General features: G+C 30.8%; 1 protein-coding gene across 1 annotated transcript; it reads left to right on the top strand.

The window, feature by feature from the left end:
- The first annotated feature begins 555 nt into the window (after window positions 1-555).
- LOC131650474 (uncharacterized) lies at window positions 556-1,029 on the top strand. The gene has a single exon (XM_058920182.1). The coding sequence runs from the start codon at window positions 556-558 to the stop codon at window positions 1,027-1,029; it is 474 nt and encodes a 157-aa protein (XP_058776165.1).
- The last annotated feature ends 16,571 nt before the right edge of the window (window positions 1,030-17,600 follow it).

Genomic DNA, 17,600 nt, shown 5'->3' with positions numbered 1-17,600 from the left:
TATAACAATGTGCTGACCAGTCAAGACAGGATAGGTGGAAACCCAATTGCAGTCAATGAATACAAGGATCTAGTAGATATGATGCAGAAGAATGGTCTTTATGAAGCTCCTACCAGGGGATACCACTACACCTGATCTAACAAGCATTCTACTGGAGCTATCTACTCAAGAATAGATAGACTTGTTGGCAATGCTTTGTGGTTCCATAACTTTCAGAATGCTATTGTAGAAGTCCTGCCCCTAGTATTTCAGATCACTCCCCACTTAGAGTGAGATGGACATCAGATCAACATAGGAGAAAGCATACCTTTAAATTTCTAAATTGCTTAACTAGAAGAGATGGTTATCATGACATTGTGAGAAGCAGCTGGCAGCAAAGAGCACAGGGCTCCCCTATGCATAAACTTTGGGTTAAACTCAAAAGGCTCCAGCATCTCCTCAGACCTCTCCAAAGGGAATTCACTACTATTAGGATTCAAATTCAAAAGGCAAGAGAGGATCTTGATGAAGCTCATAATCTGCTGCAAAATAATGTTTGACTTTGACACTATAGAAATGGTGAAAGCTAGAGCAGCCAAGGTAGTGGAGCTTAACCAGATGGAGGAAAACATCCTCAAACAAAAGGCAAAGATAGACTGGTTGAAATTGGATGATGGGAACAATTCATTTTTCCACAACTCTATCAGGGAGAGAAATAAGCACAATAACATGAGCACTCTTACTTCTCTCAATGGAGAACTGCTTAGCAACAGGACTGACATCAGTAATGAAATTCTGAGTTTTTACACAGGGCTGGTAGGGACTGCTGCTAATAGTATTGAAGGGATTGATCAACCTTGCATTCTAAGAGGTAGTATTATATCCAAGGAGGAAGCTCTGGATCTGATTACTCCTATTTCTGAGCATGAAATCTGGGAAGCTTTGGAGGGGATTGGAAATACCAAGGCCCCTGGGATTGATGGGTTTAACTCCTACTTTTTTAAGGATTCCTGGGAGATCATTAAACAGGATGTTATTGAGGCAATCTAGGAGTTCTTCAGAAATGGAAAGATGCATAGAGCCTTGAACTGTTCCATTATTACTCTCATTCCAAAATCTGGGGAAGCTACTACTATTAAAGATTGGAGGCCCATATCCTGTTGCAACACCTTTTACAAGATCCTTTCAAAAATTATGACAAAGAGGTTGGGAAAAGTCCTGAATTCTATAGTCAATGAGAATCAGTCTGCCTTTATTCCTGGAAGAATTATCCATGACAACATTATGCTTGCTCAGGAATTGATCAGAGGGTATGGTAGGAAGTATTTGTCTCTTAGATGTATGGTCCAAATGGACATACAAAAGGCTTATGAAACAGTTGAATGGCCTGCCCTAAACCAAATTATGTGCTCTATGGCTTTCCCCCATAAATTTGTAGACTGGACTATGGCCTGTGTAACTTCTGTCTCCTACAGGTTTTCATTAAATGGTGAATTCAGTCATATCCTTCAAGCCAAGAGAGGACTGGGGCAGTGGGATCCCATCTCCCCCTTTCTCTTTGTCCTTATAATGGAATATTTTCATAGAGTTTTACAAACCTTGCAAGATGAGCTTGAGTTCCATTTCCACCCTAAATATGCTAAGATGAAAATTGTAAACTTGTGTTTTGCTGATGACATTTTGCTGTTTTCCAGGGCTGACATCACCTCCATCAGACTAATCATGAACAAAGTGAGAGGTTTCTCTAAAGCTACAGGTCTCCACATGAGCATACCGAAAAGTAAGATATACTTTGGTGGTGTGAATAAAGATGTGCAGCAGATGCTGAGGCAGGAAACAGGTTTCCAAATTGGTACCATGCCATTCAAATATTTAGGGGTGCCTTTGGATAGCAAGAAGCTCACAATTGCAAATTGCCAACCTCTTATTGAGAAAATGATGTGTAGACTCAATCATTGGTGCACAAGACTTCTTTCCTATGCAGGCAGATTGCAATTAGTGAAGAGTGTCCTGTTTGCTATAGCCAACTACTGGCTTCAGATCTTCCCTCTCCCTAAAAAAGTTATATCACACATTGAAGGCATGTGTAGAAGATTTATGTGGTCTGGAAAAGAATATGCTAGGAAAACTGCCCCTGTTTCCTGGGAGAATGTTTGTAACCCTATAGCTGAAGGTGGTTTGAATGTTATTGGTATAGGTGTGGAACCGGGCGACTCTTGGTAAAATGCTTTGGAACTTATATCAAAAAAAGGATAGACTGTGGATTAAATGGGTGCACCACTTCTATATGAAAGGCAAAAACCTCAATGATTACATGCCTAAACCTACTGCCTCTTGGATCATACGAGCTTTATTCAAATATAAGATAGTTATCATGGAGACAACTGCTTGGAAAGAGTTTGAGGTGACTGGTATTTACAAAACCAATAGTGTTTATAGAGAGCTTAAAGGAGCTAACCCGACTGTGCCTTGGAAGAATTTGATAAGAGGAAATTGGGCAAGGCCGAGGTCCATCTTCTTGCTATGGTTGGCTTGCCAAAAGAGATTGCAGACAAAGGATAGATTGGCTAGATTTGTAACATTTACAGATGGGAAGTGCCTTTTTTGTGGTGAGATCGAAACATGTGACCACCTCTTTTTTGCGTGCAGAGCTACTAAGATTCTGTGGCAGCAGGTGCTAGCATGGCTGAAACTATCTCATATGCCTCAAGACTAGGATTTGGAATTGAAATGGTGTATCACTGTTGGTCGTGGCAAGAGCCACCGGGCTAAGCTGATTAAAATTTGTCTGGCTGAAACGGTTTATTGTGTTTGGATCAACAGAAACAAGAAGGTTTTCCAGCTTGCCAATGCCAAAGATCTTGTTTTCCATGAAATCAAAGAGGTTGTTCTTGAGAGAATTCAACGTGATAGGAAGCTAAGAGATTATTGTAATGTAGTTCTTGCTAATTAGTTGTCTTTGTATGTGTGAGGCTTGGACCTTAGGGTCAGCTTGTACTTAACTCTATTTTTGGAATAAAAATGTTTATTTGCTCCAAAAAAAAATGAGGTTTGCATACGGGAAAAAAATCTACTATTGATCTAAATTTTTTTATATACGAGAAATGGTATTTATGATCAAATATTTTTTTATCCAAAAATAGTATACGGAAAAAATCTATTATTGATCTAAATATTTTTTTATACGAAAATTTAATATTGATCCAAATATTTTTGTAAATGATACCTAAATAAAAATAATATTTGTATTATTATTTACGAATAATGTTATTTATGATCCATATATTTTTTATTCAAAAATGGTATACAGGAAAAAATCTACTATTGATGTAAATATTTTTATATACGAAATTTACTATTGATCCAAATATTTTTGTAAATGATATCTAAACAAAAATGAAGTGTGTATAAGAGATAAATAGCTATTATTGACCTAAATATTTTTATATACGAGAAATGGTATTTATAATCAAATATTTTTGATCCAAAAATGATATACGGGAAACAAATATATTATTGATCTAAATATTTTAATATACGAAAATTTAATATTGATTCAAATATTTTGTAAATGATACCTAAACAAAAATAATATTTGTATACGGAAAAAAATTTATTATTTACGGAAAATGGTATTTATGACCCAAATATTTTTTATTCAAAAATGGTATACGGGAAAAATTTATTATTGATCTAAATATTTTTATATATGAAATTTACTATTGATCCAAATATTTTTGTAAATGATACCTAAACAAAAATGAAGTCTGTATACGGAAAAAAATCTATTATTGATCTAAATATTTTTATATATAAGAAATTGTATTTATGATTAAATATTTTTAATCCAAAAATGGTATACGGAAAAAAATCTATTATTGATCTAAATAATTTTTTATATGAAATAATCAATTATTTATCTAATTTTTTAAAATATTTTTATTTAAAATAAATGATGTATCCTAATTTGCATAACCGAACAGAACCTGTGCGTATGCACGGGTTTGTTACTAATTATATCTAATAAAAATATATCCTTTTTACATTTCATATAAATAATTTAAAAATTTAGTATGATTTGGCAGGATCATATGGTTAACAATATTGCATCATCCATTTTCTGTTAAAAATAATAATTTTTGCCTGGAAGTTATTTATGAAGGCACCAATTCTTTTGGAGTAAATATTTTTACTACATATATTTTCAAGTTGTGGGAGTTTCTTGCCAAAATGAAGGTGTCTAAGTTCATTGAATCACTTGTGGTACTGAACCAAATTGTCGATATATTTCAAATCATTATGATCGATCCATAGTACTATAAGTTTATGGAGTAGCTTGAATCCAACAACAGCATAACAATTATTATCCTATCAAACAAAAAATCATAACAATTATCATTAAAAATTTAATAATGCATGACAACATAATACTCTATTATTAGTGTGGAGATGGCTCGAATGATTATCGTCATTAAGAAAAGAAACTCAGACAATGGAGTAAGGAATGAGTGTATTTGACCGGAGAAATAAAAGTATGGGAATATTAATGCAGAAAAAGAAAAAAAAACTATGGGATCCACATTTAACATTGCCATGTGATAACATGGCACACAAGAGTACAAGTATTTAAGAGGAAGTGGAGAGCTGAAAACGTATGCCGTCATAACTTGAAAATGATTAATTAGATAAATATTTATTGCAGGTTAACAATTTTGTATTTATTAAAAGGGTCATGTTAACGATTGCTTCTAAAACACTGGTTAAGGATTCCAAATATAAAAAAATATTATTTAATTGAATTTATAATTTAAACTTTCAATGCATTGAATACAAGTATTTTCAAGAAAAACATACCTTTTATTTTTTAGAAAAATCAATTATTTTAATTTTTTTACATTTAATACAAGTATTTAATAAACAAAATATACCATTTTAAACTCTTAACCAGTGCCCCGGGGCTCCTTATTAAAATGATGTATTAATTGTTTCGTTAATCCAACTCAATTAATAGGTGTGCAGGAACATTCAATCGTAGTGGCGTGAGTTTCAACCCGTGACATTCCACTTATTCTCATTTCCATATTCATCAATTTGATTTTGTTAAACAAGTGACTCTAATTACAAGAGGAGGTGAATTGTGGTATTTAAAATTCGTTATTAATTATTTTTTTTACTTAAAACAAACGTTTGTGTTAGTATTGAAATAACATAGAGAAAAACAGCGAAAATAAATATAAAGCTCAGAAAATGAATGACATAATATAAAGAGATAGAGTGAGAGAGATGACACTGAGATTTATAGAGGTTTGGCCGAATGTTGGTCTAGTCCTCTCCACCAAAATATAAAGCCCAGAAAATGAATGACATAATATAAAGAGATAGAGTGAGAGAGATGACACTGAGATTTATAGGCCGAATGTTGGTCTAGTCCTCTCCACCAAAAGATTTTCTTGAGAGTTTTAATAATGACTTGAGCTTTTATAGGTTATGTCCACGAACCTTTGTTACAATTGAATCGGGGGATTTTACACGACATTATCCCCTCGATCAAACAAGAGCTTTTCCAAGGGCTGAGCTCACAAACCAAATAGAGATTTCACCAACTGCTCATCCAGGGATCACTAATTAGATAACTCTTTTGAAGCTAGTCAGACAGAGCCACAAGAGAGTCACAGTGAGTAACTTTTCTGTTAAAGATTTTGGTCTGTCCTCTTGATTTGAAGTGTGTCCCTTTTATATTGGTTCCATTACCCTAATATGAGACAAGGAAGGCAGGGATAATCGGAATGTAATTCATTTGCCCTTAAGGCCCAATATTCAATCATTATGGAATCTAAAGGACATGTTTCGACATGCTGACCTCACAGTGATAAATACCCATAAAATTATGTCTGGGAGAATTATATGACGTCTCATGGTGTACCTTGACCTTAGATGGCTTATGTGAAAATTAAAAATGAAAATCAGAGATATGTTACATGTAGAAGAAAGATGGAGAATGAGTAAAAAGAAATTGTTAAAACTCGAACTTAATATCAAATTTTGAAAATAAAATTAAAAAGTTAACCTTGCAAAGAAGAAGAAAGAGGAAGAATATAGCTTCAATCATAGGAAAGGCAGTGTATATTGAGGGAGGTGAATGGATAGTGAAGGAGGAGAGACGATGGCCACATTGAACTAGGATTTGTGTGCAAGTAAACAGAGATATGTTTAGCAATGTATCCCACTCAATATAAACATTATACAAAACTACATCGTTTAGTCTCTCTACTCAGGCGAGTTAGGGTACCTGCGGTTTTAATAATATCACCCGGATCCGCCTGTTTTAACCCACTTTAAACCGTTTGTTGGACCTGCTAAAATCAAAGGCCCATCTTAAAACGTCCATGTCACTTTTTTTCAAGTTTTTTTCTTCGAGTTGGGTTGGATGATGATTTTTTGTCCACCCCACAACATGTCATGTGTCCAATTTCAACAATCTACTATATATCTAAATCTTTCTAAAATTGACACGTGGCATTCATTTTCCAACCTAAACCAATTAAATCACAATTGAAAATTACATCCACTCATTCTCTCTCTTGATTAAAATTTAAAATATCTCTCACATTTTTTACCCACATTTTCTCACTTTCATTTTAATTTTTTTTCTTTATTTATTTATTATCACAAAAAATACTAATAATCTATATTTTATCTTTAATAAAATTAACAATTTATTTTATCTCGCGTGTCACTATCACCACAATATCTATTTTATTTTAATTAACCATTGCCTTAATTTGAAAGACAAAATATTTATTTTTAAATATTAATTTTTTTATCTTTCTCCATCTTACAATTTATTTTTTATTTTTGTATGATTATTTAATACGGTTATTTTTTTGTATGATTATGTAATACAATTAAATTTATATAATTATTGTTTATTTTATAATTAAGTAAATAATTTCAAATTTTTCATGTGTATCTTAATATATTTTATATCGTAAATAATTTTTTTATCTCACAGATCATTATCAGCATAATGTCAATTTTATTTTAATTAATAATTTGCCCTGACAAAATCAAAATATCAAAATATTTTATTTTTTCTTCTTCTCACGAGTCATTCTTTTTTCTTTTTGCATGATTATTTAAACAATTGAGTTTCAATAATTGTTTTTTATTTTACAATTAAGTAATTCATTTCAAATTTACATCTCTATATAAATATATTCTATATTGTATCAGATAAACTTTCTATTTCATATCTCACCATCATCATAATACATATTTTATTTTAATTAACAATTATCTTAATTTAAAAGATAAATTTCTTATTTTTTAAATATTAACTATTTTTTTCTTTCATCTCTCGGATCCCTTTTTTCTCTTTGTATTTTAATACAATTGAGTTTATATAATTATTATTTCTTTTAAAATTAATACTTAATTTTAAATTTAAATATATATATTTAAATATAATTCATATCGTATCAAATAAATTTACGGATGCGGCGGCACAAATTTCAGACTAATTTCTTGTGAAAAGGAAGGTGTCCAAATTCATTGAGCAGCTACCGAATTGTCGATATATTTCAAATCATTATGATTGATCCATAATACTATAAGTTTATGGAGTAGCTTGATTCCAACAGCAGCATAAAAATTATTATCCTAAATCAAACAAAATATCATTATAATTATTATTAAAAATTTAATAATGCATGACAAACATAATACTCTATTACTATTACCCATGCAAGACATACATATTGACTCAGCAATAGTGTGGAGATGGCTCGAATGATTATCGTCGCTAAGAAAAGAAAATCAAACAATAGAGTATGGAATAAGTGTGTTTGACCTGAAAAAAAACAAAAGTATGGCAATATTAATGCAGAAAAAAGAAAAAAAGAAGAGGCTATGAGATCCACATTTAACATTGGCATGTGATAATATCAAGATATGCAAAGGCCCCGTGCATACAAGAGTACAATTATTTAAGAGGAAGTGGAGAGCTGAAAATGTACTCTTGCATTTAATGTCTCTACACTATTAATAAGTGAGTTGTCTTAACTTGAATAAAGTGATAGTAATAAAATAATATTGTATTAATGTCGTAAAAGAACATTTATTTTAAAATAGAGAAAAAGTTTAAACTAGACAATTTTTTATGAGTCGGGAAAGAGTATACTATTTGTCAAATGCAATGAATATTTATGAGAATGGGGATGGTAATAAATTTATTTTAAAGAAAAATTTGTTTTGAAACATAAAAAGTGTAAATTTGACACTTTTTATGAGAGGGAGAGAATGTTTATTGAAATTGTGAGAATTAGATTGAACTCTAATGCGTTGAAGAATAGTTTTCTGTTTCGACAGAGAATGTGTCGAAAATCTACATATTGTAGTCGAAGTGTGTTTTAGTATGTGGGTGTCGAAATCTTAGGGTTGTTAGTATTTTGAATTGGGCTTGTTTCTAATGTCCAATTGTTTAAATTAGCTTGTACATTAAGTTGGCTTAGATTTATTATTATAAATAGGATACTAGTTTTTCATCATTGTATACTGCAAATCTTAATTTATAATGAAAAAAATTATTTGTTATTCTTATAACACTTGTAATTTTGTTTTAAAAGAAAAAAAAATTTTAAAAAAAATAAATAATAATAGTTATAACCAATCATTAACATCTTTTTTCACAACAAACTCTTGTATGTTAAATAACGGATTTTTTTAAAGCCTAAAAAAACAACAGAAGAAAACATCTTTTATTAAGGAGGTTGGAACTTCAAGAATATGAAGAAGGATTCATTGTGACAAATACTACATTTGAAATCCATGGATTACAAGACTAACACTTGAACTATTTACTTGTGAATTACTAACTTTTTAGATTTAAAATTATATAAGAGAATTATTGTTAGAAGGAAGAAGATGATGACTCATATATCTATTTATAAATAAAATGTGTTGACGCTCAACAAACATCTACATAACATTGAAAAATTACTCATTAGCTTTTTTATAATGGAGAATTTATTTTTGGCCAAACATTGCAAGTTTGATGATTTAAAATACTAAATTAAGAAAATGAAAAATATTATTAAATTTAATTATAAAAGACAATGGCATGCATTTGACTTAAAAGTTATAAAAAAAATAATATTGTATTTGATCTTACTTGATCAGATGGATCTTCAAGGCCTGCAAGGAACTGAATCTTCGGTGAACTGGTGGTGTACCTGCAAGGTACTCCGATGCCAAAGTAAGAATACGAGCAATAGAACGCAAGTACAAGGTAAAGGTTAGAAGAGAATGAATACCTGACCCTCTAGTGAAAGAGGGTATTTAGATTTTTTCTTTACCCACCTCCCAATGGGGGTCACCCCCAGCGAAAACCCCATTTTACCCTGCTTCGGAAATGCATTTCCGAAATTTTTTTTTTTTAAATTTTTCCAGACTTCGGAAGTGCATTTCCGAAAAAATCCCAAAAATTGGGATTTTGATTAATTCGGAGATGCATCTCCGAAAAACAAAAAAAAATCTAAAAATCCCAAAAATTATTTTAGGATATTAATTAATTCATATATCATAAATTTGATATAATTTATGAGTAATGAATAATAATAATTATATATTTTGATATAATTTATGAGTTATGAATAATAATTATTATATATTTATATTCTGATTCATATTTTAAAATTTAAAATAATTTTAATTAAAAAAATTAAAATAATTTCACTTATAAAATGAGTTATAATTTTTTATTTATATATTTATAATAATTATTATATATTTACAAAAAAAATTAAAAAAAATGAGTGTTTTAATTTATATATTTATATAATAATTATTATATATTTATAAAAATTATTATATATTTATATATTTATAAATTTATATAATAGTTATTATATATTAATTATAAATATATTTATATATTTATATAATAATTATAAAATTAAAAAAATAGTGTTTTAATTTATAATAATTATTATATATTTATATATTTCACTTACAAAATTAATAATTATTATTATATATTTCTATATTTCTATTCTGATTCATAATTAAAAATGAGTTATAATTTTTTATTTAGTTTAAAAAAATTAAAAAAAGATTTTGTCTTAATTTTATTTAATGAATAAATTTTATATTTAACTCTATATAATTCAAAATTTACTTATGAAATTAAAATGTTTTTGATTTATATAAGTTAGTAAAATAATTTTTAACTTTAAAATTATTTAGGAAATTTTGATTCACCTTGATTTTATTGATTCACCTTAATTTTATTGATTCACCTTGATTTTATACCTATTAATTGTATTGATTCACCTTGATTTTAATTTTTTAATAATTATTGAATTCTTTCGGATGTGTATATCCGAAACATTCCAAGACCAATTTGGTCTTGGAATATTTCGGAAATGCATCTCCGAAAACTCAGAAAACTCAAAAAAGGGGGTGTTTTCGAAAATGTATCTCCGAAAACTCAAAAAGGGGGGTGTTTTCGGAAATGCATCTCCGAAAACACCTTTTTTTTCGTGTTTTCGGAAGTGCATTTCCGAAAACACCTTTTTTTTCCAATAAAAAGTACGTTTTCGGAAATTCATTTCCGAAACAAGGGGTATTTTGGTAAATTCGCGAGAGGTGTTTAAGAAGGGTAGGAGGTGGGTAAAGAAATTTCCGGTATTTATAGTCCCCAGCGTTGGGCCAAGATCTCGCTACTAGACTGGATACCCAGACCCAATTTGGAGACTGTCAGGATTCCTGGGCGGAAATATCGGAGGTGAGTATGTGGTCTTCGTCCTGGTCAATCACTCTGAAGTTTAAGGGAGACGCGGTCTTTTAGGGACTACGTGGACTCCGTATTATTTCGGGGGTTGGATGTGAAGGAACCCTACGAGGAGTTAGATCCTCGTCAGATGGGATGCTCGCGGGGAGCACCTTACGCCGAGCACTTGATGTAGTGGTTTAATGTCGTTGGGTCCTTAAGGAGCCGAGCACTGTTTACTCCTTATAGGCTTAGGGGTGATTTGGACCTCCAAGTCCAATTGAGCCGAAAGTAGACTGGGTCGAATCTTGACCAGTCCAGAACAGTATCCGTCCTACAATAAGTGATTTAATTAATAATTTCACATATATTAAAAAATGTATCAATGAAAGAGATAGAATGATACTTTTATCATAATATATTGAAAATGATGAAAAAAGTAATAATTAAAGAATGTAATTGAAAAATAAACTAATTCAAATTATAAATTAAATGGATCATTTATCTTGAATTTATTTTTACAAATGAATAATTTATTGTGGGATGGAGAGAGTAATATTTCTATAACAAATATTATGGAACTAAATGTGTATTTAATCGATGTTATCTTTATATAACCAAATTGTGGGACTAAGTTTTCAAATAAGAGGAAATATTGTACTTTATAAGTCACTAGAGCTTATGATATTCGGAGAGACAAATTTTAGCCTTGTTGGAAGGGTTATTTAGGTGGCTCCAATTTCTTGGGGTAAATGTTTTTCTACACTTTTTTAAGTCGTGATAGTTTCTTGCAAAATGAAGGTGTCCAAGTTCATTGAATCACTTGTGGTCTAAATACTGATCCACATGATCGCATGTTGTTTGTCTATATATTTTAAATCATTATGATAGATCAATGATGCAACTATTTGATCTATACAAAAATTTATTTTTTTAAATTTATTAATTAAACAACTTATATATTTAACTTACATAAATCATACCCGAAGATTCCTCCAACCTCTATTTTTAGCTATTTCTATATAACAAAATGAAGAACTCCACAAAACTCTGACAACAACGAGTTATCCCAGGTCAGAGGTTCAACAAAAGCTAAAACAAACTCACCAGATTTTTTTTTGAATCAACCACCACAACCACCAAAACTAGAAATTGATGCAAAATAACCATCTACATTATACTTAATCTAACTTTGAGGGGGAGGTTCAAAATATCTCTTTTATGGATGGGACTCTCGAAGGGTTTAACTTGACCTAAAACACCTTAAAAATTTCAAAGTCAAACATGCGATGTTTGAATGTTAGCTTAGTTCTTGTAATGTTTGAATGTTAGTTTAGCTCTAGAGAAATTTAATTTATATTTTATAGTTACAAACTAAACTATAATCAGTAATATAGTTTTGAATAATTTTCATAATAAATTATCTTTTACAGAGATATAAATTATTTTATGTTACTTTTAATTAAAAAAAATTAATTTAAAATAAGTTAAAATAATTTAGAAATGGAAAGAAATATTTTATTAAAAAAATAAGAATCACGTTCGTGTTCCTCCTTTCATCATCGTTTTCCACCCTAGTGATGGAACCCCTACAATCACTTATTACATGGTCGCCTTTGAGGGTGTGCAAGGCGTGTTATTGCACAAGACCTTAGATTTTCGTGAATTGAACTATAGTTAAATAAGGCCTCATAAAATATTTGTCAACTTAGATTGTGATTAAATAGAGTCAATATTTATTTTGTCATGGTTAAACTATGGCTAACCGACACAAGGACTCCAAAAACTTGCGATGACACTGATCACATAGCCGCATCCAAATCTTGCAAATTTTTTTGCATAGTATCTACCTGCCGTAATAATAATCCACATGAAACATGTTTTTTTGGGAAGTTTTGCTAAAATCATCATGAAAATATAGTATTTCTAATAGTGTTAACATCATAACAATTATAAGCCAATACACAAAATACCATCCATCAGAATGATAATAATCATTCCATTTGAATATTAAAAAAGATACAAATGAATGAAAATGTTGTAGATTTTACACTGTTATTCATGTTAACTATTGATGTATTTCAAATGTCATAAATGCAAAGTAAAGAATAATAATGTTTGTTATATGCAATGGCCGAAGAAAAAAAAATTGGCTCAAGCAAGGTTATACAAATTTCAAATTCTTTTGTGGAGTCATGTCCAATAGGCAAATAAATAATAGTGTCTATAGTATCATTGCCAACGATGTTAGAGTAGAAGGTGTCACAAGTGTTAGGGAGACAATGTTTAACCATTTTAAGAACCATTTACGGGTGAATAATTTTTTATTCAAGACTCTCATAAGCAACAAAGTGGTTCAGCTAGTTAGTATATTTTCATAAGAGGGGTGAAGAAGGTTTTGCTTTAATAAAAGACTTTTTCCCTGATCTTAAATTGGATTTTATAATATTTGTGTCAGATTTCTTTGCTAATAACATTGTTTTATGGAGTGGACGCTGTTAGCTTCAACATCAGTCCTCATTAACGAAAGTGCAATTAGAAATTTGCAAATGTGAGGGTTTTGAGGCAGGTAACCTTCCATCACTATTTTTTTCTGATTAAGACAGAAGAACTCAATGTTATGGTAAACACTAGGGGTGGCAAAACGGGCCGGGGCCCGCCGGGCCGCCCGCGCACCCGCCAAAAATTGGCGGGTTGGGTTGGGATTTTAGGCTCGCCGCTCGCCAAAACCCGCCCCGCCAAAACCCGCCGCCCGCCATACCCGCCCCGCCAAAGCCCGCCGCTCGCCAAAACCCGCTCCTCCTCCAAAACTCACTCTTTTTTTAGTTAATTCTAGTAATTGCAATTCTTGATGGTTTATTTTATAGATTTATTTATAAATATATGTAATATTTTTTAGAGTAAATTTGTTAAAAAATTACTCTTATAAAAAATTGTTTTAAAAAATAAGTGAAAAATTTAATTAAAAGGTAAAAAAAGCATATTAATCTATTAAAAAAATATAAATAAAAATAGGCGGGTAAGCCCGCCGCCCGCCAACCCGCCATCTTGGCGGGGCGAGCATGATTTCGATGCCCATTTTACTTGGCGGGTATGCCCGCCCCGCTCGTTTTTTGGCGGGCATAAGGCGGGGCGGGCGGCGGGTGGAGCGGGCGGCCCGTTTTGCCACCCCTAGTAAACACTATGGTTAAATCAAGTATATATACATGCTATGAGATCATCTTATGCGTTGATATCATAATTTTTTTTTTTTTTTTTTTTGGTTACTGATATCATAATATCTTGCTTGCAAATTATCGACAACACTTTGACTCTATGTGAGAAAAGATAGGAAAATATTAACTATTTGAAGACGGTTTTGATACTCTTTAAAATGATCTCAAGTTTCAAGGTTAAGTTTCATAAGATGTGTAACACCCTAGAATCAATTAATTTATTTAATTGAATTTAGTTGCATTTTATTTAATTATTAAGTGAATTATATGATTTTAGTTGACTTTTGGTGAATATGTGTGTAGTATGTGGCATGTTGGGTTAGTGAGAGTTCTGTAACTAATTAGAATTTTAATTAATTTTTTATTAAGGAGAATAATTAAAATAGTATAAGTATTAGAAAAATTAGAAATAATAATTAATTAATGGTATTTTGGTAGAAATTAGATTTAATATTAAAATAAATAGAAATTAAAGGTAGTAAGGGAAGGTGAGAATTGGGGAGATAAGATAAGAATAATCTAAATGAGGGAAATATATTTTTTATTAAAAAGAGAGAAGTGTGGGAAGTTGGGATTTTACTGTTACGTGAAATTGAACTTGGGACAAAAAGAGGCAAAGACGTTGGGAGGCTAGGGATTTGAGGAAGAAGAAAGAAAAACACCATTGTTGAAGTTCTCTTGTTGAAAAATACAGGTAAAGGGGGAAACTACTTGGATATAGGTGTGATTTATGAAGGATGGAGAGGGATCCTCACCCTCCTCTAGGTTTTATTCATTATTGCATTTTGAAAGCTTGATATGTGATTCCTGAAAATTGATGATAATGATTATTCTTGATGTTTGATTATGTATTCTTGAGATGATAATTGCATAATTTGGTATATGAAATTGTGTTGATATTGTTCTTGTTTATGTGTTGTGTTAACAATGAATTGGAGATGATGAATAAAAGTATAGTTATAATGGTGCATTGTTGATACTGTGTAATTGGTGAAATTATGTGTTAATTGATAGGTTTAGGATGTAATAACAGTGGGTAATTGACATATGATGTTAGATTATTGAAATAAGTTGTTAAGGCATGTTAGGGTTTGGGTAAGGTTTAATGATAATTAGAATGGGTGAAACATGTTGAAACTGGTATTTTTGGAAAAATCACTTATGTCAATCCATTTCACCGTGGTGTCAATCGATTGATCCTTCTAAATCTTTGAAAAATTAAAAAAAAAATTAATCGATTGATTAGGAGAATTAATCGATTGCTCTAGCCCAAATGTGAAAAATGAGAAATACATAATGTATAGAAACGTGAGAACAATCGATTGAGGGGTGATGACTATCGATTGATGTTGTTAAAAAAAAGTGAAAATAGACCTAAGAGTGAGAACAATCGATTGATGGTCCCTGTCAATGATTCCGTTTGAGTTGAGGTTTGAAGCTTTGGAAAGCTAACACGTAGTACTTTTCCTCAATGATGTTTTAGGGATCGGAATGTGAATTAATATCATGAGTGAAATGTTTATTTTAGGTGAAATGTTGTGAATTGTGATTGATTCAAGGTGAATTTTTATGGTGATTGATGATTAATTCACTACTACAAAAAACGCTTTTAACGTCGGACGCGAAATGCATTTTACCTCGGCAAAAGAATCGAGGTAGCAAAGGGTGTCATGAAAAGTAATGACTTAAAACCTCGGTTTTTAAAACACCTAGGTAAAGATTTATTATGGCATGGGTTCGAACCCCAGTTTCTGCATTTTTATTATTTACAAAAACTACCGCCTTTTTTTATCTTGGTTTATCATAAAAATTAGTTTTTTTTATAATAAATATCGTTGCAGTGTTTTTCATAATGTTATTGCAATAGTAGACAACCTGATTTGAAGGGGGAAGACACATGGTTTCGATGTGCTCTCTCTCAGCATCATGATGTGGAAACTGCAGATTATTTATTTATTAGATGCAGGTATACCTTACTTTTTCGGTATTGGATGTAACGATTGTTTCACATGAACATTGATATAACTAGTTAAAAAAGATTATTTAAACTTGTTGGTAGAAGTTAGAGCTCTCAAATTCATAATCTAATCACGACACTCATCATAATAATTCTTTGGAAAACTTGGCACACAAGAAATGATATTAGGTTTCAAAACGGTAGAGATGATTTTCATAGAGACATTCTTCATGTTAAACAATTGGTTATATGACATTTACTTCTTTCAAGAGACACATATACACTTCAATTAACGAGTTAACAATTATTAAATGTTAGAACATCAAATGTCGACCTTTTCTCGCACCTAGATCATATAAAAATAATTGGTGATTTTCTAGTCAACATAGATGAAACTTCAAGAGAAAATCCTATAATATCAACTTGTGGTGGCATATTTAAAAATAATTTAGTAACATTCTTGGGAGTTTTCTTTGCTAAGATTGGAGTTTACACCTCCTTTCAAATTGAATTGTATGAAATCATACTTTCTACCGAACATGCTAACAAAAAGAATTGGAGAAATCTTTGACTTAAAACTAATTCAATGTTAATCACACTACAAAAAATTCGCTAAATACTGGGGGTTATTTAAAGGGAATGTTTTCTAACCCCCATAAATTGAATAAAAGTTACGGTTCAAATGGCCTCCACCTGAATTTTTTCTTTTATTAAAGGGGAATTTTTTAAACCTCCTCCTTTTAGATGAAATCTTTTATCATTTTATTTTTTATTTATTTTTTAATGGCCCGAACTCTTCTACAACTTTATCTTATTTCCTAAACCTAAAAAGTTGAAAGTAAACAATCTTTGTTTGCCTCCTCTTTCCCTGTTCATTCAGACCTTTCAAATCCTTAAGCAAAAAATGCTGCAATGAATCACGCATGTCGTTTCTGTTTATGAGTCCTCAAATCACCAAATCTCAATCCCTGAAATTCATTACTACACTCTAGAAGTTTCTTTTGCAAAATGAATCTCTCTCAATTTTCTTAGGGTTTCGCAAATTCATCACTTTACAAACCAACTCGATCTACTCTATAGTTTAAGGTATCATTTACATCAATTTCTATTAATTTTAAATTTGTTTTGGTGAAAAATTAACGAATCTGATGGTATTCTTTTATTAATTTTATTTTTCTTGTCAATTGTGTTAGGCTCAGGTGAGGCATAAGACAATCAAGTTTGGATGATGTCAAAATCAATACTGCACTTGGTTAGCTTCTTTATTTGTCACAATATAAATGATGGATATTTTACATATTTTACGGGGGTTTATAACCTTCAGAACGAAACCACCTCGGTTTATTTAGGACGATACCAGCGGTCATCTAAAACTCCCGCAGACAATTTATGGCAATCGTATAAGCGGGAGTTTTGATAACTCCCGCAAATCAATTTGCAGAGGTTTTAAGAACCCCCTCAAAATAGCTTAAAAACTCCCGCAAACCTAGCGCTCTTTTTGTAGTGTCATTCCTGCATTTTTTTAATGTGAATATTGTCATTTGACATATTTTTATTAAATGGAAGAATACTTTAGACACTATATGATCTTTTATATTCAATATATCTCACATTTTTATAATAAAAAATGCATGTGCAGATAGTGCAGTTTTTTTTTGTTAATTATAACATTTAGTAGGAT

Source organism: Vicia villosa, linkage group LG1 (assembly GCF_029867415.1).
Source record: "Vicia villosa cultivar HV-30 ecotype Madison, WI linkage group LG1, Vvil1.0, whole genome shotgun sequence".
Classification (NCBI taxonomy): domain Eukaryota; kingdom Viridiplantae; phylum Streptophyta; class Magnoliopsida; order Fabales; family Fabaceae; genus Vicia; species Vicia villosa.
This window is presented reverse-complemented; position numbering and strand designations above follow the sequence as displayed.